The sequence below is a fragment of the Hylaeus volcanicus genome, chromosome 6 (assembly GCF_026283585.1).
Source record: "Hylaeus volcanicus isolate JK05 chromosome 6, UHH_iyHylVolc1.0_haploid, whole genome shotgun sequence".
NCBI lineage: Eukaryota > Metazoa > Arthropoda > Insecta > Hymenoptera > Colletidae > Hylaeus > Hylaeus volcanicus.
The window spans coordinates 17,403,066-17,427,547 of NC_071981.1; the positions used below are offsets into that span (position 1 = coordinate 17,403,066).

At 38.8% G+C, this 24,482-nt stretch overlaps 1 protein-coding gene across 4 annotated transcripts in view; it reads right to left on the reverse strand.

Moving 5' to 3' along the window:
* LOC128878657 (pseudouridylate synthase RPUSD2-like) overlaps nt 1–24,482 on the reverse strand; it is a 198,298-nt gene that overhangs the window by 58,573 nt on the left and 115,243 nt on the right. For all 4 annotated transcript variants that reach the window (XM_054127020.1, XM_054127016.1, XM_054127018.1 and 1 more), the window contains 2 exons: nt 15,169–15,273; nt 4,927–5,014 (listed from right to left, as the gene is read on the reverse strand). In XM_054127020.1, coding sequence (XP_053982995.1) covers nt 4,927–5,014; nt 15,169–15,273 — 193 coding nt within the window. The remainder of the gene's footprint in view (nt 1–4,926; nt 5,015–15,168; nt 15,274–24,482) is intronic.

Consider the following 24,482-nt stretch of genomic DNA (forward strand, 5'->3'; position numbering starts at 1 on the left):
CCACGGGGACGCTGAGTCGCCTCCTCTGTGCTCAATTTCAATGAATCTTCTCTCTCTCATGAGCAATTGTCTCTAAACGATCACTCTCTGTGAAAGTATCCTTGTTTTCATAGAGTCTGTCGATTGCTTCCCCGTCCTATTTAAATGACAGGAACTATTTCTCAAAGAGAAGACTCCCGAGCGACAATGAAAAAACATACAGCTGAATCGAGTTAAACTGTGATCTATACGTGTAACTCACTCGAATGACAATGAATGTATAGAACAACCTAATCAGTAGCACTTCTTGGCAGAATTCACAGGCTCCTCTCTAACCCTAAATACATTTGTACCCAGACTACGATTTATGAGAACAGTCTATCGAACTACTAAGTCTAAGAACTCAGAAGTTTCAAATCCCTGACGTCTTAAGCCCCGCTCCAGAGTACCGCTACCACAAAGAACGTCCCCCAGCCAAAGAAGCCCATCTCACCAAACCTCAAAGTGACCGTGGCATTTGCTAATCTGTGAAAGGTCCACTGCAATCAAGGAAGATCACTTTTGCCAAGTCTCAGATGGTCAGAACTAGAGTAAGTGGACCTGACACTCCCACTTCATCTAATCACGAAATGATAGAAAATATTCAAGGTGTCCCTCATTCTACGATAGTGAAGATACAGCAGCTTTGGCAATAGCACCGCCTCAGTACGCCCAAATCCTCACCTACCCAGACCACGACCTACGAGAACACTCTGTCGAACTACTAAGTCTAAGAACTCAAAAGTCTCCAATCCCTGAAGTTCGAGCTCCTGCTCCAGAGCACCGATGCAACAATTAACGTTCTCCAGCCAAAGTAGCCCTTCTCCCTGAACCTCAAAGTAGCAGCGACGTTCGCTAATCTCCGAGAGATCCACTCCAACCATAAAATCGAGAATTGACAACGGGAACAATGTCGCGGTGAGATCTGCCAAGGGAAGGAGATCGCAGGGGCGTTCGTGTCAGAAGTACCCCGGTAATGGAATGCGTTTCTCGCGTTAAGGCTACGTCCATGGAGTGGGGCGAGGGTAGGTGGATGCAGGGGAGGCACATCGGTGGGCGTGTGTCTTTCGAGTGGCATTAATAGGTCTTTGTTTCGTCGGAGGAGGAACCGAAGGATGCCCCGGCAGCACGTCGTCATCCGCGCGCGAGTCTATTATTCGAATGTGGAGCAGATATCGGTTGTCGATATGCTCGTGGGTCTAAATATTCGATCGATTCCTCTGCCCCCTCGCCCCCCACCAAACCACCGGCACCGCGGTTCTCGTCTCCCACTCGTTCGCGAAACCTCCTCGACGGCACACTTGCTCCGCGAGACTCGGTCCTTACGTGCTTCGGGCACCACCTTTCCTTTCGACTACGCCAAACCGGTCCTGTTATCGCGACCGCGACTGCAACTTGCAATAATGAACTTCAATGGAATCGATGACTGGCCAACGACTCGAATTTCGTCAACTTCGGGGAGCAATTCAGTGGTGGGTAAGGGGGGTTACTTTGATTTCAGCGATAGGTTTACGAGGTAAAGGAAACGAAGACTGTGGGTGGATTTTTTTTTATGAATTTGATTGTAATGTTGAGAATGCATTGGAGGCTGAAGCGTGGTAATGGTTATGGTGAGGTTTACCAGGATGCTTTGGAAGCAAAGATCAAATTCGACAGTATGTATCAACTATGTAGTACATGGAATTTTTAAAAGCGAATTTTCTAGAAATTCTGATATTGAATCGGAGTTTTTCGTTTGAAATAAAACAAATGTTTTTTATTGTTTTTGATGTATAAAATTCTCAAATATATACATGCTGTTTGTTAACTGGTGTGATGCGACACACTGCTGTCAATTAACATTGACAATAAATTGAAGAAACTGATGGAATTAATGAAATTACTCAAATTGAAGCGTTGGTAACATTGATGAAATTGTTAGAGTTGACGTATTTAATGGAATTAATAAAATGGTAAACGTGTTAAAATTGGCAGGATCGATGGGATTGGTGAAATAGATTTTGAAATTAAGTTAAAATTTCATCAATCCTGCCAATTTTAACAAGCTTTCGTCAGTTTTACCAATTTCATCAGTTCCATTAATTTCACAAATATTGCCAACTCCATCGATTCCATCGTCACGTATATGCCACAAAAAATGACGCCTGGAATTTCCTTTGCTGGAATTTTCCGATCCCTGATAATAATTTCCATTGTACGTCCCCAAGACGCGTCGAAGGGAGAGTGAGTCGTTTTAATTACGTATCGGCGTTAATTAAAAACCGACGTGTCGATGACTATCCCGCGTCGCTCCATTATTCGGTGCGGTGGATCGATTCAGCTGGTGCGTTGTCGAGCGGAAACAGACGCTCGCCACGACGCGAGACACGCGCTGGATATTAGAAAGCGAGCCGGTTTAAATTAATATCGCGATGGGAAGGGGCCGCGACGAGCCGATTTATCGAGTGTCGATACGTCCTGTAATTAAAGTACGCCTCCGCGGCGACGTCGTTCTGTGTTTCTACGTCGCGGTGAGCGCATTATCGACGTTCAACGACGTGAATCATTTGACGGACAAACGCAGCTGACTGACTCTGAGCTTGGCTCGTTAGCAACATTTATCCCTCGATATCGAAAGCTTATCGAGGAGAGCTCGAAGCGGTTAACGATACGGCTGGTGTAGTTTTTGGGATGCTAGTTGCGTTTGGAGAGAGTTCGTTGTTCCATACAAACTGTTACCTTTACTCGAATTTCAGAACCCAAGATTCGAATTTTATGAACAAATCTGTGGAAGAAGGTAAGGTTCTTAAGGGGTAGAGTAAACTGACGATTTTGTAGGTTGAACAAAAAAATTAAATAAGACCAAAGGTGGAGACGTAAACAAAGGTGGTGGCATCAGATAAACCACCTCGTGTATTGAAAAATATAGCATTTATTCCACTGCTAGTAAAGTAATAAAATTAATACCATACACACGAACCTGAAAAAACAATTCTGCATTTCTCATTTACTCTGTATGTAGACAATTACGTCATTTGATGAAGAGGGTCTGAATTGCGATAAAAAAAAAATTGTACAAAGCTGCAAAGCTCTCAGGGCTATTATACGGACGAATATGAAAAGAAGGAAAAACTCGAGGCCACAGGGTAGGTCGATGAAAGGGAGAACATCGGGAAAAAAGCTTCTTTTGTCTGGCTCTGTCGCGTCCCTTTTTCCCTATTCGATAGCGCTGCCATTGCCACGCGCGCTAACCGCGCCAGCTAACCCGGCCGAAGGTGGAGAATCCTCGTCGGATTATTGCTCGGATCGCGCCCATTCGCGGGATTATCCACGATTACCTCGGAACAGTGCTGGCAAGCCTGCAGTTACCGGTGTAAGATCGACGCGAACGCGGATGAAACGATCAATGGCATTCGCCCATCTTCTTCTCTCTAACCATCCGTTTCGCCCGACACCTTTCCACTGGAAAGTGAAGTCAAGTCGAAATGGAAATATGCAACCAGTCACGGAACCACTCGCGTCCCCCGTCTTCGAGTTGTAGACGGTTTTTAGACAATTTTTTGTAGGATTCTCATCGATAAATGACGAGCTGAGTCAAACAATTTTATTTACAGTTGTCTCTAGTCGATGTATTAAGTCACTTGAAAAAGAAATAAAAGGCTTGACTAATAGTCTGATATCGATAAGATAACACAGATAAAACTACCATTGTTAGCAACGCTGTAAAACAACAATGCTTAGATAAACTATTGAATATTTCTATCTTTCATCGCACCGTTTGCAAAAATCAACGAAATAAATTAACATACTCGATACATCCAATTTCTACTACTATATTGTGTTTTTCTTATACTCGATTCTTTCTCCAAAAAAAAATGTGCAGATCAATTAAAATCCTAAATAATATAATTCACATAATTAAGTTTAAGATTAAATATCGAAAACCCGTGTGAAAACGTTAATGCAGTCAAAGTGCGTCGTGGGAGTCATTTGAGCCAGCTTGTTTCTCGGAACAGCGTGCGCGATTAATGGCTCGCGCTCGGATTTATGATCGTTGATTGATCATTGAACGATACCTGGGAGTCGTTCGTTACGCGGTTAATGAGGCGATGGGACACGGGTTTTCGACCTGGGGAATTGAGAAGTCCGATGGGAGGTGGGACACGGTAACCTGATTCGCTGTTAAACGTGCCTGGACCGTTTCGCGGATTTGGCAACGTATCGTGCCAGTGTGGATTTGTTGTGCACTGGACGCAAAAGCTGTTTGCCGATTTATTAACCTTAAATTATGAGTATAATTTTATGGACACCCCACGTTTTGAAACGTAAATTGAAACGAAGTAACGGAATTAGCTGTGGCGCTACGAGGACGACTGTAATTAATACGAGACTCGCGAGGGAGACATTTTCGGTGTGAAATGTGTATCGCGTAAATAGCTATTTATTTATATTTAATAATATTCGATAATTAATATTCACTAATATTATCCATTAATAATATTCACCAATATTGAAATTTAATAATATTTAATATTAATCTAAGATATTAATATTAATATTTAATTAATTTTTAGTAATACTATCCAAATAGTAATATTATGTAGTCTAGTAAATAATACAATTGGATATACGTATACAAACATTTTTGCAACGTTTTACAGTTAAACTTCTGTTGACGAATTTATGGGGATACTCATGTTTCTATAACTATGAAAAGAAGACATCTACGTCCAGCTAAAACTTGTATTGATCTATCTCTTTCTTTTTTCTAAATTGGAGTACTCTCAAAGACGATGAATAGACTGTACAGTCATGAGCAATTTCTAAGTACGTTGTAAATTCAAAGAGTGCTGGTCGCCAGTGACCAATATGGCAGTCAACCTGTTAAACATGAAACGATCTATATACGTATGAAGAGAATATACTGACCGTTCTCCACGTAATAGCTGGTCTCGTTGTACCGTTCGTCTGTGAATCCCGGCCTCTTCGCTTTCAGGGCTTTCGTTTCCAATTTCGCCTGGAACAAAGGGCGAGCTGGATAAGTGAACCGTATGGTCAGTCGTTGCTCGACGCATGGTCGACGGGAATCCTGGGAGGGAAAATGAACGAGGGGAATCGAGGAGGGTCGAATTACTGGCAGCTACCAATTGTACTCCGTCTTGGGAGAGTCTCGCGATAGACTTTCGCGCCTGGAATTCAAATATCGTCGATGGTAAACTTTTCAATTCCTTTCAACTGTTTATGTTTCTTCGAGAAAGCAACTACAGGAATGTCGTTGAGTATATGTAGAACGTTCATGTAAAAGCGCGGTGAGCAGGGATTTTTATCTTGGAGTGAAGCACAGTACTATCAGGTGAAGAAATCAAATTAAATATATCGCGAGTAACCGAAAATGAACAACACCGAGTTTTGTATTATATACGATTCATAGCTAATAGTTCGTTATAACTAGACTGCGGATTCTATTCATTTATAGCATAGAATAGTATGGTAAACATAAAAAAAAATATATATATATGTAATAAATGTTAACTATAAAATTCGTCAAAAAGAAACTTTCATTCGTACCGAAATTTTAAAAATTAGAAATATATTTAATAAATGGTAGTATAATATAAGAAAGTGTACGTGGAAAGAATTTTATCTAGCAACGAAAATGTTTACACTGACTGGATTGCACGAGCCTTCATTTATCACAGAAATTGCACTTGTTAGTAAAAAAAAACCCCAAACTTCCCACGAAATCCGCGCGAACGCTGGCAGAGTTGAACAGATCGCCGTGAAAATAGGAACGCCAGCCAAAGATAAGGCGGCGCAATAATTCGGAACGGCATTTATCATCCGCGGTTAGTCGTTCAGTAGATAGTGACCGATGTGGTCAGCCACGGAGTTCATGTTTCACTGGCTGCTGATACAGCACGGCGAACGGGAAGAAAAAAGGGCTGGTATCAAACGCGTCTCGTGATAAAAGTGTAAAGTTCCACCAACGGCCAGTCTCGAACTCTGGCAGTGCCTTTCTCACTGCCATTCCGTGCGAAAACTTTGATTGCTTCGCCTATAGAGTCCAAGTTTTTTGGTTACACAAAAGAAACTTTCTAACCTAACTCAAATCGCATAAAGTCTCTTAAACAACTTTTTCGCGTATCTGTTTATCGTCAGTAAATTTTCAACGTTGAACGAGGACTTTTACTAGAATGATATTTCTTGCAATTGAATTTGTACATAGTTAAGAGGGCAAGCCTATTTTACGAAAGTAAAGGATGTCGTTTAACTAGTGTTCGTTGACTACGATAAAATTGGGAAAATTTTTGGTTACAGGTAAAAAGGAAAATCGTGAAGGTTTGCGATCATTTCCGGGTTCAGCGTCACTGTAGCATGCCAAACCACAAACGGAACAATCTTCTCTTTGTTTTCCGCGATCCATTGCTATTCCAGCGTTCCGCGCTCTGCTAGCCTTCAATTATAGCAGCCAGTGCGTCGCTCGGCCGTCCGAAATAACTTTACCCGCGGCTGACACTAATTCTCTCTTCGATCCCGTGCCAATAATTCTTTCATTGCTTTTCGCGCGCCCGTTGCGAGTTTTTCCGCGCTGTGAAACGCAACTGTCTACCAAAAACGCAGCGTTCATCGCTGAACACTGCTGACATATTCTTTCGACCGAAAAATAGATTCAAACTAGCTGAAATTGGTTCGATTCTTCATTTCCCACAGATTATAATTAGTAAATAATAATTGAAGAATATCGTTACAAATTAGGTATTTTTAGGTATTTTTATTTTTGCGTGTTGAATTTGCATACTCAACAGCGGATTTTAGATAAAAATTTCGAAAAATGTTTTGCAGTCCACTAGAACTTATTGTGTCTAGGAAACTAAGAATTATCGAATTGAATTTCAAGTCACATACTAAATTACTAATTCTTTAGCTTTTTAAGTTCTTTCTACGCGAATCAGAAGATTAATCAGACACATTGTTTCTTGTTAATCTTTTCCTTGCTAAAAAAAATACATCGAGCCCTATATATTACTCTAACAAATTATTAAATACATCTCGAGACTATGCACCTACACGTAAGTGGTTTTGAATTTTTTACCAGATTCAGGTACCTTCCGCAGAAAGTGAATCTACGAAGTATTTTAAAAGACATTTTCGAGGCTCGACGTTTATGGAATTCATACATTTCAAAGAAGCCAGCAAGAGGCAGAGGAATTAATTTAGAATTTCATCCGAACGAAGGGTCCGGAGCACATAATCCTCTTAATTCGCGAAAGTTCATTTAATACACACAATTAATTAACATTTTACCGATTTCAATTTAAGTATCCTTAGCTTCGCGCTCGTTCCTTAATACCCCATAAAAAAATTCTTTCATCAGAACAGTCACCCCTTGCGTGTCGAATTTGCATACTTCATTAAAATTTTCAACAAATCTTGAAAAGAAAAACTTACGACCGCGTCGGGCAGGATTTAAATGACTAAATTTAAAATTAATTGAATTTTATATTCGAGAGTGTTCGCGTGTAGACAATTCGAGAGTTTACTTGAAAGCGAGATAACTTCTTGGTGTCGCTTTTTCGTTGCACGTTTCACTTGGTCAAATTTACTTCAGCGAACGATAAAAAGAATTCACTGTAAAAATGAAGCGTTCGGAAAGATTTTGTTTTCGTCAGTACCGTAAACATCGATTTTATTACACTCGTTGATGAACGACCAGAATGGTACAGAAAGTCATACGGCTGGGTTCGTTTTAATATCTGTTAATCAGCGCGGTAATTAAAGCCCCGGAACGACAGCCGGATGCTCGATTTTCCCACTCTCGGAACAAACGGAGCATTACATTAATGGATCCTAATATTCTCGTGCCATCGCAGCCCACTCCTGCATACATGCTCGTACGCGTTGCGCGTTTTAATTAAGACAATAATTAGCCGAAACATCGACCCATGTAAATCCGATTAAACTGGACATGTAACACACATTCGGAACGTGCAAACAACTCCACCGGGTTGATCGATAATCTAGCAACGGAAGGGCATAATTGAAAAGGGTCTTTAGCGCAGCGTTACCGGAACGGGTCCCATGAAGGAGATGCCATAAAATATCCTTGACTATTCTTCAAAAATATCGATGAAATCTTGTCACATATGACTTAGAGAAAAATTGTTTGTCATAATTGGTGTTACCCTTTCTAGAACAAATAATCTGTTTCCCGTGACATTTTTTTCCCCTCATCATGGAAGATAAGTGAAACATTTATGGCGGTCAAGTTAGGTGGGAAACCCTGTATGATTAAATTACTTCTGGTAGCATTTTAAAATGATATCAATTGGAAAAAAAACCTTTGCCGGACCACACTCCCCGCTTAAGGGTTGTCAGGAGGAGGCATTGAATCGTGTGAAAAAAAGTGTTTCTCAAGTTGCCAGACACGATGTCGAAACTCTGGAAAGTTGCGGGCTAGGAAAATAAACCGAAGGAAAAAAGGAGAGCGAGAAACCACCCTCGGCTGCGTCCCCGTTCCACCTGTACCCTAGGCCCACCCCCGCGCACTCTTCTCGGCCGACTTATGTTTCCATCCGCACGAATTTTCGCGCCACTCGCCCCGCTCTGGACTTTCGGCTGTATCGACCCGCCCTGAAGGCCTCCCTTCGCCCACCAGCGACCCCTTCCAGTCATGGTTTCTGTCTACAAGTCAATGTCTCCTTTCCACCATCGACCACCTCGCCCCACCCCCGCTCCCCTTGTAGGTTTCGCTGGCCGGAGGGCATCTTTCCCCTGTGAATTCTGAAGCCGTCCGTTTAGGTTTCACCCACTTTGCCGCGTCTCGTTTCCACGGTTGATGAGATTTTTTCTTCTGTTGGCGAACAGATCTCGCGGCTCGTTTTTCGGAGCACTTCGCGCCCTGTGAGACGATAAACCGGCTCCCCGCCCTCTCTATCTGGGGAGAAATACGACTCTGTCTAGTTCTGTGATTGAAAAGAATTGATTTTTTTTTTTTTTTTGTTATTTTCTTGAAGTTTCTGGCCTTTGAAATAGTAGACCGAAAGGGAGGATGTATGAGATTTTGAGAAGTGTAAATCGTTTGGTTTTTTGACAGTAAAGGAATAATTTAATCACCCTCTATGTACATGGATATTATTTTGTTTTCTCTATTGATCAAAGTTTATTTAATACTTTCCTATTGCAACTAACTTAATACTTGTTTTCTAATACTATAAATTCGCTATTTGTAATTTATGAATTCATTTTATTTCTATAATCCCTCAGTCATTCGTTAAAACTTTTAGTTCACAAAGAAGCATGGCCTGTTGGATATATTTTAAAGCATTTAATCCGTAGAAGCTCTTTTTTGACTGTAGATTCACTTTCTTTTTTTCTACAATTCTATAGATAAGCTTCACCAAGAATGAACCATACTAAGCGAAGATTATCTACCAACCTTTGCAACGTTAAGTGAGTTATATAAAATATTAAAAAATGTAGGACCGCAAAGAAAGCTTTACGATTAAGGTGGATTAAAGTAGATCTACAATTTAACCGTCGAAGTATCATTATGAGGCTCCAGAAAAGACACCAAAAGAGCAGTCGGTAATCCAAGAGGGATTTTTCTACGTCAAAAGGAATACTCTAGAAAAGTGAAATTCCAAGGACGTTTGAAATAAATTTACACAAAAGATCATGGTTTCTGTCCCACACAAGTATTTTAAAGCTTCAAAGTCATTGGAAAGCTTCCAGTTCTTCTTACTTTCAGAATTATTTTCCAAAGAGTATTCTACGTCTTCGTTTTTTTTTTTCTCTCAAAAGGGAACTTACGTGGCTCAAAGGATCCTTCGGCGGCACCGAAATCTTTGCCCCAACATCCTCCCATTTAGGCTCGCGTCCCCGAGCGTCCTTTCTTCGGAGCTTCCTTTCAACCGTGAAAGGACAAAGTTCCTCTCCGTAACAAGCTCGAATACCAGCCGTGTACAAGCTTATCGAACCGCGACGTTAAAAGGATCTTCTCTTTCACTGATCCTCGTCGATATCTTTAAATCGAGTCGGTCGGGGCATTGATCCTTTAACGGTGCATTAAAATTGACGAGGCACTACCAACAAAATTTATATTCGTTCTTTTATTCAAAGCATTATTCGACACTTTTCTACGGAAGCTTAAAAAATCATTGTTATCGTTGGATAATGTTGGATAATATTTACTCTATATTGATATCTTCTAGTAGATAATACGCCGGGGGGCGGGGGGGGGGGGGGATTCACCACGATGAATTAAATATCTTCTCTGTTATTAAAAATAAGAGTGAAGTGAGATAGGAAATAATTGCATACTTGGACGTAACAAAGAACAATATTGTGATCGAGGTGATTTCAAAGTCACGATGTCCTCAATCCTTCGACTCATCTCAATATCAACTATACGTTAATGTAATAAAAGGTGTAGAATATTAGATAAAAAAACATTAGTGACCTTGAGATGACCTTGCAAATAACTTTGGAGGCGCCTCTAATGTCTTTGTTATCGGCACTAATCCTTCAATAGGACCCTTCGACGCTAATATCGAAGGTCGAAAAAACTATCGATTAACGTAAAACGAAGTTTCTAATTTCTTTTAAACCGTTGACAGGCGGCGTTGCGCCACAAAATTGTTTAAATTATTTCGATGCCGATGACGCTTCGTTTATCAGACGGCCAGATCCGTGCCATGTTTCGACAGGCACGGAGTACCTTTTTCTGGGAGTTGCGCGAAAAGCGTCGACGTCGCACAGCAACAGGCGGCAACAAACTGCACCGACGCCGTAGGTAGAGTAGGGTTTTTTCGGCGTGTTAACGCGACACCAAGCGTCCTTCGATTCCGCAGAGTTAACCTCTCTTGTTCCACCTCGTTTTTTTCATTTTTGTTTTTCGTCCACGTTCTCTAATCATTTTCAGTCCCGTCGACATCTTCTTTTTTTTTTTTTACGGTCTTACACTCCGCCGTTTGCTTGTTCCCTTGTTTCGTGAAAACAATTTCTCTGACAATTTTCAATCAACAAGCCGACAAGGGGAAATTAGAAGCTGTATTTTTCATTTTCCGGATACGTGTAGCAGGTCGTGTGCAATTTTTAACACGGGACTGCGATTCAATTTATTCCTCCCAATGGAAAAATACTTTTGTATTCGTAGTTTTATAGTTATATTTTTGTAGACATATGTAATCCAGACATGAGCAAACTTTGTAATTGGGTTTATAATTTTCGAATATGCGTAAAGATATATAATACAAGACACAGTACTCATAAATAATTGTAGAAACAAATCAACTAGGCACTGTCTGTCTTTTCTAGTTTAATATCTGGTCTTATTTTGTAATTATAATAAAAATATAACTGGAACTACAGTTCATTTAAGAATATGAATAAACTTTAAACGCAATTGAATAATTTAAATATACAAACGACCTATAAGTGCCGCGAAATTCACTTGATAAATATAAATTAACTACAAATGCACTACAATTCATTAAAAAAATGTAAGTGACCTACAAACACAGAATTGTAACAACTCTACGAAAAATTTTCTTTCTAAAACTCTTTTTCCATTTGCTTCGACGTTCTTTGTTCAAGTATTGAATAAACCAGAGTTTCTGTTGATGGCGCAGTTATTACGACGATAATTGTTACCTTGAACGTGACGATTTTAACGAATGGTGCCAGAATTTTATTTTCCATTCGAGCTGTGCGAAAGTTGAGAAGTGGAAAATCTAAATTACTGTTCCGTCGTTTCACCTCTTCTGGAAAATTAAATTTCAATACGATTTCGAGTAAAAATTGCTCTGTTTGCTGGGAACAAAAATTAAAATTAACGATACAACAACCGACGAAGGGCCATGAACTAAAAGACTGTCGTGGAGTGACTCTTTTGTTATATCGAGACTTAAAAAGGGCCCTACCAATTAACGAGAATGTCAAGCTCGCGGTGCGACACTGAAATTACATGCGACATCAAAGTACGTGTATATAAATTGAATTGTTCTGTTCATTACGCCTGATCTTCGATTTAAAATGACTTTGTAAAAATCCTCTGGAAATCGATACTAACGTCCCTACACATACACTAACGTTTACTTTTACGTACATGACAACATTAATTTACACGCATTACCTGAGGCGCTATCTTTTTATTTTGCAAACCATATGATAAACAAGCTATTGTATAAAACCTTATTTTAATATTAAATGACTCTTTCATACGATATTACGCGGAGTTCAGAATCCCAATGTAAAATAAACAATTTCTGATCTCTGAGCCATTTAAACATATAAATGTCGATTTCGTCAAATATAACGCAGTGAAAAAATACACATTCTTTCTCCTACTGCAAATACAGCGAAACAAATATTTATATTTTTCTGTAAATGGAAAGAGTACTGTTCTCGCGCATGTCTATTCAATTTACAATAAAAAATTCATCAACAAATATTTCACCGTATATCTTACTCGCGCAGATTCAGGATCAAGTGTGGCAGAACTTGAAAACCGCACACGAGTTTTCTTATCTCGAAAAAGAAATGTCAAAACAGGGCAAACTTTCGCTAATCCTCTCCTCAATTTACACAGAGAATAGTTCCTCGAGGACTTTCAAGATCCTCCCAACGTCTTCGAAGTGATTCCAACTATCGTACAGCTAAAATCCTACACAAATTTGCAGAGGAGTCGGGGAAAGGTGAACGGGAGAGCTTGAAAGCTTCTCGAGTCTTTTCAATCTTCATCAGAAGTATTAGGTCCTTCGAGATCTCGATCTCGGATGTCTTCGAAGTCAAACAACGGGACGATCTTTGTGCCACTGACGGTGAATATCAACAAAATTCTCGAGATAAAGGGTTCAGCGGTCGTTGAGGAACAGAAATTGGATGCAACGAATAATTAAGGCATGCAAATGCTAAAAAAAAAATTGCAATACAAAAATAGCAAATCTATATTAGCAATAATATTCAGAAATTTCAATTTATTTAATGTTTAGTGAGCAGAGATTTCAGTGCGCTATAATATCTTTAGTAACCAAGGTATTTCGATTGAAATATTCGAGAATCGAAATCAAACAAAACCCAAAAACGTTGGGCAAATGTTTGCTTTTTTCCTTTTTTCGAGGACAATTTTGTCCTCTACTTCTGTAAACGATATACAATCGATAAATTCACGTGCAAGCTGCTCGACGAATTTGTTTCAAATTCCTACGCGCGTTTCCGTGGATTAATAACGGATTAACAAAGTCCTCCAACGTCGGAGCAGTCCCGTTTAAGACTTTAAGCGCTACCTTCGGCAATTAATTTCGAGCGGATCTCGAGCTGCTGAGAATGTACAAGGGTGGGGGGGTCGAATGAACTTATTCTGACATTGAAAAAGAAAATAAACAAACCAAGGTAAATTATCCAACAGCAGCCTATTCTTGCGAGGATAATTGCAACGAAATTAGAGAAACGACGCGGTCGGAAAGAGAAGGACGTGAAATTTAGGGCGAAGGGATGAAATTCTTTGCGTTCTATTCTTAGCGTTTACGTACCAGGGTATTTACCTACCGGTGGTGCATATGTTGGGGGCGATTCCGCAAGCCAAAATAAGGCGAAAGTCAGACGAAGTCGTGTCTGAGGCTTTGTAACTTAGTTCGTAGTTAATGAAACTATGCGAAGAAACTAAAGCTAATATGTTCTTTATTATAGAAGATAGAAGACATATTTACACTTTTGTAGTGGAATTTTATTCTGTTTGAGGTTTATTTGAAACCTTTTTTTAAAATTTCTATGGAAAGCGTTAGTGAAACCAAAAAAAGTGCAAGAGAGAATAACAGAAAACAATGCGTTACAAAAACAAATATAGCGGGAAAATGTATTAGAATAAAAAAAAAAAAAAAAATAATAATAATGAAAAAAGAGAATTCTATTCGAATAAAAATAAATAAATTTAACAATTTTACTACAGAAATTGAATGAAATACGCATAGTTGCATTATAATAAAAAGATATGAATTTGTTTCTAAGTCTTCCCTAGGTAGGAGATGAAAACAGATAATACTGGCATATTTGAGCTGCAACTAATGAAAATTAATTACAATATGTCGCGATATTACAACTGGAAAACGATCGTTGAAATTCCCGTCAGTATTTTCAGAATTTCCAATAAGGACAATTCGTTGCGTTTAAATATTTATTTATCTACTTCGGTGAGAGTCCGTTAGCAAATATACGATATATAAATAAATAAATTCATCGACAGGAACGCTATACGTAATATTGTTTAAACGAAATTGGACGTCGATGGGATCAAACGATTTTTCAGCGTCAAACCATTCGTGACGCAAACAGGAAAATTACACGAGAAGGTGTTATGAAATTTCAGCAAAATTACTCTCACGGTAAATTTTCCAGCCAATGGATATCGACGTTTTCAAAAATGAAAAGTTCTCCACGAACACAGTTCCAAATTTCTCTTGAAAACATTTAATCGACTGATTAATGATATTTTATTGCAATTTTTCGAAAGCTTTACTCAACATAATCTGCCTCTGAATATCATATGTATAGAACAAATCTTAAGAAAGGAAAGAAAGAAAAGGAATTTTAAAACAAGGTTGCTCAAGAAAAATGATTTAAGGCATAGTAGTCACCTAACGATCAAAATTTCTTACACAATCCCCACGTCAGGTGCCAACAGATTTTGTAACACGAAAACGCTGCTGTAAGACAACGTTTTGTTGAAAAAATGGGAGATCGAAAAGCCCTCGAGTTGGGAAGCGTCGAGGCGAATATTTAACGGCGTCGAAGGCGGAGAACAGCGTCTAATTTCAAAAGGTAGAAGGTTCACGGGCGTTTATTTCGTTAATGACGACTGCCCGTTGTGAACTAACGAGGACGCTGCCCGTGACGGCGGCGCCGAGACGCTCTCCGCGTCGAATATCGACGAGAACGACCGAGATACGCGACAAGTGGATGAAATACGCGCACCGTTCCGGACCTGTTATACCGATTTCGGTGGCCAAGGAGCCATCGTTGGCATCGTTGGCTGCCGCGTTTCAAAATAGATTTTGGAGAGGCTAGTCTACGCTCCACTCTATTCTCTTTTTTTACTTCATGTAAGGGAGGAGGAGCTTCTTATATAATCCGGGAATATTAAGTCAGGAGGGACGATATTTTTGAGCGGCTCACCTTTTTCAAATCCTTGTTGACATCGGCTTCCTCAGACTTTCGCTTTTCGGAGATCTTCGGCGATGGGACAGTGATCGTCGCCTCTCTGAGCGGTTTTAAATCAACCTGAAACAAAATATATACATGGAATCGTTAGTATAATTCGAATATATATTAATAATTTATATAATTTTTCCAAGACTGAATTTTCCCAAATACCTAAGCCAGTCCTTGCGAAATTACCTACAAAACAAATGCTATAAAATAACATCGGTTTAATTATCACTAGACAGAGGATGTTTATGCAAATTCCTATTTGTATATACACAGATGAAGAATAAAAACTTGAATGAAAATATGTTTTATCTTCTAAATGCTGTAACATATATTTCAAATTTGATATGTTTATCCATTCGCACACATCCTTGTACATTTTTGTACATTTATACTTGTCACAAGTGCATAAATATTCGCAGTCTAGTTATTACGATATTTTGAAACGCCCAATATGTTGCACACCCGGTCAATCTTTACTCAGAAATCTTCTTTACTGGAAGATAACACCGAACAGCTCAAAGCGTAGCGTCGAAAGAAGGAAATCTCAATTTTCTAGATCCCGCGGCAAGGCGTCGTCGCCCATTGTGCGTGCGCTCCGTTAAATGCGGTCGCGGTCGAAGGTTCCGGGCCCATCGATTCTCGCTAATCGGTTTAAGCCGTCCCCTGCTTTGCGCGCAGCCCGGCACATGCTAATTTCTCGTTAACAGGACGCCCGAATAGAGAGAGACGAACGCATGGACGCCGATTTAGTGCCGCGGTAATTCGAATGGAGCTTAAATGGCGCAAATCGACGAAAAGCGAGTTAATCGATAACGCCAAAGCCACGTTAATATAATTAGATCCAGCGATCTTTGCTTCTTGCCCTATCACGCGTGCGTCACCCTCGCAGGTTGCCACGAAGTTGACCCTACCACTTGCGAAATTGAAATTATCGTCCCACTGTTGCTCACTGTCCTTCCCAATGTAAACAGCAGCCGGTGAATTGGAATAACGAGAGTATTGACTTTCGTCTATCTCCCTAGCGCACTACAACATCATGATCCTGAACATGTTGCATCGTGTGAGGACACCTACATTCATTTATTTAAAGTGGGTAACTTATTATAGAAAGTTATTGCACTACTGCTTACTTATTACTAGCTTATTTCCATTCTTCTTATCGTCGTCTTACACGATTCCTGCATTGTTTTAATACTGTTTGCAGTATCTCTTACTTCTCATTTATTGGGGCCCGCTGGCCCCCCTCTAGCCAGCTCGGGATTGCTAAGCCCGTACTGTAGCTACAAACACGGCTACAGCCCCTGAAGGGTGTGAGGACCTACGATGGGATTTCTATTACTGAAGTAATGTTTTAATAAGTGAAGTCGATTTAGTAAAATTAATTAGGAGACTTGGACAAAAACTAATTTGGATACATGCTTGCCTTTATACAGGGTGCGGCTGAATAATATATACCATCGGCTCGAGGTGGTTCCTCATGAAAAAATAAGAACAAAATATAGAATATAATTTTTTCAATTAAAGCTTAGTTTTTGAGAAAATCGAGTTTGAAATTCCTATTCGTACGTATTGCTGTTACGGCTGAGTTACGCGTATCGTGTTTATAAACAATGTCTGTCCAGCATTTAAAAGTTACCGAGTTCCAGAGAAAATACACAGAAAACTTTCAACGAACAATATTTTATTTGATCAATTACGTAACTTAGTCGTAACAGCATACGCACGAATAGGATTTTCAAACTCGATTTTTTCGAAAATTAAAACACCAAAAAATTTATCAGCCTCAAACAAAAACAATGAGAATTGTAGAAAACACAGACACACAAATTTCGAATTCCATACAGCTAATACCTTTTGTTGACTACGCAAAAGTAGCGAATACAACCCATGTGGCTTCGAAGCTTCGTCTACAAAAAATACCCACACACGTAGGGATCAACCTAACCGCAAATAGAATGGCGAGTCGTTGATGAAAACATTGAATTCGTTCATCTACGTGAAGACTCAATTTACGACGTGACCAGGTTGCGAAAAGTTTCACGAGTGGCGAATGGGCGGTAATTAGGTGTCGAAGTTTTGGCGGTGCGTTAAGGTTTCTGGACAAGAACGCCATCGTGAAAAGATTAATGGATCGAAGATTTCCAACGGTTCGCGCAGGAAAACTGAGCGTAGGAAATTAACTTGGTTATTAAACGGGGGAGAAGTGCGATTTCATAACTCGCCATGCACGAATGAAAATTCCGTCGACTATTCGGCCCACTAGGGTAATTAAAAGGCGCTTTCATTGAGCGTATTCGCGAAATGGAATTAGAAGTTTTCGAAGACTTTCAGGTGAACTTTACGGATCGTTGAATTCAATTTTTTTTTTGTAACTTTATGGACCAGTAAATCTAGTTTTTAATCCAGGTGAAATTAGGGAGCAGTTCAAGATTTGTATTTCGTCAATCCTTTTGTTACATGCTTGGTTATTTTAGCGAATGTGCCTTGTGCCTTTATATTCCTATAAAATTATATTTATGTAAAACTTAGATTGTAGTTTAAAATACATATTTCACTAATCGGTTTGTTATTTCTATCGTTAGTTATGTTGATGATATAAATAAAAAAAAAAAAAGACTTCTTTGATTACATGATATTAAACCTAAATGTAGAATAGAACGTTCATTTGTAACTATTTCTACCGTTTAAACCTAATCGACATTGAGGCGTGTTACATTTTATTTGGTAGCGTCGAGGAACAGAATGGGTTTGGTAGCGAAAGTTTCATAACAACGTTCGTCAGTTCTTTTCAAAGTTATCGGCTACACATGGTGGAGTTTAGCCGCGAATTTTTCCCAAACAACGAACCAACTATCGTTCACCATACTGGAACGATATTCGCATCCAGCGTCGCGTTAAACGAGAGATAAACGCTTTCGTTTCGCGCCCCCGTTTTGGCGCGCGTGATTTATTTGCGGGGGCGGCGATACGATTCCGTCGACGATGATCAGATACAGCTGGTACATCGAGTCCAGTTGTTTCATCGCTCCGATTAGCTATTGTTGTGTAGCACGATCGAGTACAATCAAGCATCAGTCCATTTTACAAATTACGACACTTCTATTTGGGATACAACAAAAGTCTCGATTAATTATTAGTCAGTGTAATACTTATAGCACAATAATAAATGTAATACTTGTTTCTAAAGGTTAAAGATATATTTGAACTTTCTGGTAGAATAATTCTATAATTCATAAATTTTGTAATTAGACTGCGGATCTTTATGCAAAATAAAATCTTTGCAAACGTACCTACAAACGCTAAACCTAAATAAGAATTCATTTTTCTATGCAAGTATTATAATATGAATTTTACTTTCAGTATTTTTTATTATTATTATTATTATTATTATTATTATTATTGCTTACTGTGTGCATTTTGTAGTTTCTTCCACATTCAAATTTTTTATAAATGCATACGTGTTCTTATTCCAAACAAATTGCGTTTATAAATGTTTATGCAGCTTCGTGTTTACGCGCAATCAACTCCATTCGCGGTCACGCGGATTACTGAATTTTACCGTGTTATTGCGTCGCTGTGCATCGCTGATTCCGATGCTTTCCCTCGTCCGATTAAAACGCTGCAATTACTCGTTACTTCTGTCCTTAAACCCCTCCTCCCCACTTTGCCATTAAACGTTCGCATTGTCTTTCACGCGTGAAACCAAGTCGAATGTTTGCGTTCAAATAGGAAGTTACAATGAGTACCGCAAACGACAAGTGTCGTGAGTCGTTGTGAGTCAAGGTCAGAACTGGCAAATCGGAGCAACGGTACAGTAATTGATTACATAAACCAGTGATTCTCAAACTTGCCCCTTGATAAGGAAAAATCTTAAAAGTCCCTTGTGTAGAATTCAATTACTTGCTAATGTTCTGTTACTGAATTTGCAAGTTGTCGAGTTTCAAGATACGAAAAATGTTACCAATGAAATTAAGTTGGTTCTATGAGACTTTTGTATCGGTCATTTTTTTCCGATTATTAAGGTTATTAAATATTTTTATTTATTATTATTTTTTTTAATGGAATCTTGCAAAGGAAAAAGTTGTTTCAAATCACCTCCCGAACCACCCCTTTCAAGGACCTCCGATATTTTTGAGACACCCTGTATATAGGTATTCATAATAAGATAGCATTTGTTTAGAAAAATTGATTGACCTATCATACAAGATCATTTATTGTAATATAAAGCTTTAAATTGAGATTCGAAGTCCATGTTGAACAAGGATAGATCTCCTTTCGTTCTTCTATCCTTATTGAAAAAATATATAATTACTGTATTCGTGCCATGGAATCAGTTTAATTCCATTCGTAACATTTTTCATGTCTTCATACCCAACGGAGATATTCGGATGTCCTGTAATTCATCCTATAGAATTTAATATAAAAATTCTTAATTAACTGGATTATTAAGAGACCCTGTAATATTAAGATTCGCGCCATCACGTTCAGAATTAAGACCTCACGGGTGTTTCACCGTCGTCGAGGCCATAATTCCAGCAATTATCCTATCAGGATTTACGCGGGACACGATTAAGCGATACGTCCCTGTGCTGACGAGCGATCCTTAACAATAACGATGAAAAGTACAAACCGCTGAGTAATAAAGCCGTCCGTAATTAACCTGCTTGCGGGTCTATAATTTATCAAGCTGCCTTATTGCGTCTGAAACTGCACCGAGGGAACTAGCACCAGCGAAACGCCGTTGATCCTTTTCGAAACACAACTTCGAACAGACCTGGTCTGTTAGTGAAACATCCTTTGATCATTCTGTTTTTAGGATCTCGTTGCACAATGCGAAAATGAAAAGAGACATTTTTTAATTCACCATTTTCTTTCATCTTTATTAAATTTATTAAATTTCTGGCCAGAGTTGCTACCGACTAAGACTATTACATTAATAAATTCGTATGAATTGAAAGATAGATTTTAAATGAAAATTAAATTTTTCATTAGAATATTTACAATCGAATTTTATTTCTTGTGTTCGGTTGTGCGAATAAAGTTGTCACTATGTTTGTCAGATAAAATCAAACAAAATGAAACTAAGAATAAACTTCTATCCGGGAGCGGAGCGATTCTAATCAGTTGCTCCAAGAAGCTTGTTTTTCGGGTATTCGAAATGGGGTGATTTGTTCTGGATTCGACTAAAGCTATAACCTCTGATAACGCGAAAAGGAGGGATACTTAATTCCAGAAAGTATGAATCACCGGTTTAGGGCCGCCAAAGCGATCAATATCGAGAATCGGAATCCACGAAGAACAGGAAAGGAACATTAAGAATCTAGAATATTTTAGGACGTATCGAGCGAGTTTATTTTTCACTGTTATATCGCCTTTTATATTTAGTTCTGCCAATGCTGAAAGATGAAAAATATTACAATGGATCTATTTGAAGATTGAAGATTCAATTACTTTACATGTGAAATCATATTTTTCATAAATTTGTTAAATGATATATGTATGACCAAACGTTTTATGTCAATACAGCGATGTGCCGAAGGTGGTCTATTATAGATGGATTATTTTATCTCGGTATATTTAGCCTCCCGTACTAATACGCTATGTATCGTAAGGACGCACTTACTATGGTTTATAACACTGTTATTACCATTCGTTCGGTTACTGTTATTATTAACCCTCGCTTGGCAGAAATGAGGTACTGGTTACGCAATTGGTAAAGTGAGGTCAATTTGACCCCGATAAAAGAAGTAGGTGAACCGTATACTTTGGTTAACCGAATATATACACCCCCGTTCATAAATATGTAGACACTTTATACTTTCAATGAATAATTAATATATACCGGAAATTATTACTATACAACTTTCGATGCTAAATTCTATATTGGACGTGTATTTAACAACATTTAATAATATTAAATATTTTGAGTACTACGACGCGGCTTCAGCGAAACGTACACTAGAAATTTTACTATAATCGAGATTATTACTGAAATAAATACTAAGAATACCTATTCGATTATCTTCGTTATCAGTACCATTAGTGTACAATTGAACCTGGATGTCAGCGCGATGAAACCTCGATCTATTATTATTATAGCCATTACTATCGACGGTCATAATGCTCAATTACTCTCATTATCAATATCATTAGTACGCAGTTAAAACTGACCTCAGCGCGGCGAAATTTGATTTATTATCAGCATTATCGCCAAAAGTAAGACTGCTCGTAAAATCATACCATTAGTGTATACTTGCACCATTAGTGTAACTGGTAACACTAAAGTGGTACCAGTAAGTTGGTGCCACATTTGATAAACAAAATTGAGAAAGGTATCTGCTTTTGGAAAAGAAAAGAAAATATTTTCCTAGACTCTGAACAATATTTATATTTTTTTTGGTGCAATTACCATAATTTTTATGCGAACTCTTTAGCTACTATTGTACAATATATATATATATATACTTTTTTGGAATCTGTAAAATTGATAGACGGTACTTTAAAAAAATAAAATAAGTACAAATTAATTGTTTTAAATAGGCCTTATATAGTTTCATCAATAATAAGATACCATTTGTTCGGATAAATTAATCGATCAATCACACGTCGAGATTTATTGTAATATAAATCCTTGAATTGGAGTCTGTAGTCAGTAAAGCTTCTTTCCTTATTTAAAATCTTCTTGAACACAGACACGAACACAGTTGGATACCAAATTCAAGGGAACCGCGTATCCATCGACTCGAGTTACTTCGTCGAGGTGGACCAGGGCACCGAGTGGCAGTCGAAATCGAGGATCGATAGTCGCGGTGGCGGCGACCTGCTATCATTTCGCGGTCGAATCGCGATGTCGTTCGGCGCGAATCAGGCCTTACGGTCGCTAGGGTCGCCCCTGACAACGCCCTTGCCTGCATTGCGGTGCCCCTAGCTTTCTACCCTGCGTTATCCTGCCACCATAACGTCTGACAATGCCTCGACAAGGTCGATGAAGAAACGCGAATCCTTTATTCGCATGCACCTGCCCGCTACATTCCCTGGTTACTTACGTTCCGCGTAATGATATCTGTTGCTTAGAAACGCGCCCGACGCCTTGTCCTTTCTCAAACCCCTTCATCCCTCCGCAGGGACTTTATTTAGAGAGAGAAAGAGAGAGAGACGAAATACTTTGTTCGAAACGAACTCATTTGAAAACTAGACGCGCTTGTCATTTCGCTTTCCTCGTCCCTTCTCAAACTTGAACTTATAAAATTGAAATACATATTATATGAATTCTAGATTTAGGGAGACACAAAATTGCGATGATAGCTAAAAGAAGATACCACACCTTTCGTGGTTATAGCTGTATTTTTTAAAAGCTCTCAAATTTTCATAAATATTTTTACATTTCTGAAAATATGATAATAATGAAAACACACAAAGTATGCTTTTACTGTTTTACCAATTACTAAATAAAGCTGGCTATAAATATGTAACATATTATGTGTTTTGAATGCAAGTAGTACAACTCAATAGACGATGTATCTATTATTTGTTACATATATAGTCACATTGAATCGATCGTTTCCTTTTTAAGTGTTCCTACGACATCTGCCACACGTAATAATGTAGCGCATACACATACACAGTAATTCCCACTTCCAAGCGATAAAATGATATCTGTCGGGTAACAATATCTGTTGCTGGGAACCTGGCTACGTGCCCGTCGCTTCTCTTATTCCAACCCTATTTTCACACTCGCAGGAGACTTTATTTAAAGGGTGAGTCTGGGACTCGAGCTACCTTATTCGAAGAAAATTGCCACTTGGATACTAGATACGTCATTTCATGCATATGTAGGGGTGCAACATACGTTTGATATAATCGATACATTTATATTCCTTTATTCCATGAGATGCAACGACATCCGAATAAAAATACACATGAAGATATCGGATTATACAACGTACATATCCTATTGTAAAATGCAACAGATTTAAAAATTGATAGATCATAGAGGAAGGGAAGTTCCCCAACGTTGGACGTGGATTAAAAGCCAACGTGAAATGGTTTCGCAAACATGCGTCCAGAAAGGACTGGACGGAGAACGAATGGTCATCGGGCAGGAAATTTCGAATATCCTGGCAGAATCGAGTCGACTCGACAAAAGAGGACACGGCGAGAAGATATGTAATTTCATTGGAAACATGAAACCACCAACCAACCCTTTCGTGCGAGCCAGCCAGAAATCATACTGCATAAAACACGACGTACAGTAGAATATCTTCGCAACGAATTCTTTCGAGAAATTCAATTCGTTGAAAACAAACACATTTTAATGCAATAGATTTGATATCATTAATTGAAGTCACGCAGTTACACAAAATACAGCCTGCGGTATCAAGAAAATGCTTCTAGCTATAAACGTGCAATTAATATATGTTATACGTGATTCCTTAGTCCCCGCTAGTTTAGTTATCCAGAGTTAATAAACATATTAATCGTCAACGTCAAACCAAGCGCGAAGCTGCATTACCATTTAGAGTAATATACATTAAATTAATTACATTAATATCGCATCAACCGACTAGAAATGAGAGAAACTCACCGCGGCGAGGAGTCAGCAGCTAGTTAATTGAATTCAGTTATTTTGTTGTTGGCGATGCGAGCGGAATAAACACCGAACCAGGTCAATAATTTCGCCATGACACAAATAATCATCTGCGCGTGGTACAAAAACCGACGCAACTCTTCGCTGTTATTTGGGGTGAATAATTAATTAGAACCGAAGAAGTCGTGTTACGCGATCTCCCGATTGCCGGCAAAGCCGATCGATTCGAGTGGCATTAACGTTCGTTACACTAGTTTCGGAACTCGAGAAACGAACTCGAGTAACTCGCACACTCCGGGAACTCGTTTGGGGCTCGCGTGTTCACCGCGAACTTCGCGATTCTATGAAAATTATGGAAATCGCGACGTAGAAACTTTAATTAGCCAAACCTTCAGCGCCCACGTCCACTCTTTAACGAAGATGGATAATGTAAATTGCTTGTCATATCCGGAGAACGAATAAAAATGTCTATAAGTGGCGAGTAGACGAAAACTTTCTCCGTTGTTCGACGATCCAAAAAGAAAATTACTTACTCTACTTTTGTTATTGAGATATTAATAACGAATGGACTGCGGACGTTAAATAAATATTTTCTTTTCCATCGAGAAGTTAAAATAAAAATATTTTTTAATAAATTTGTAGTATCCGCGCCTCCCATACCCAACAATAAGGAGTCAAATAAGAACACGAA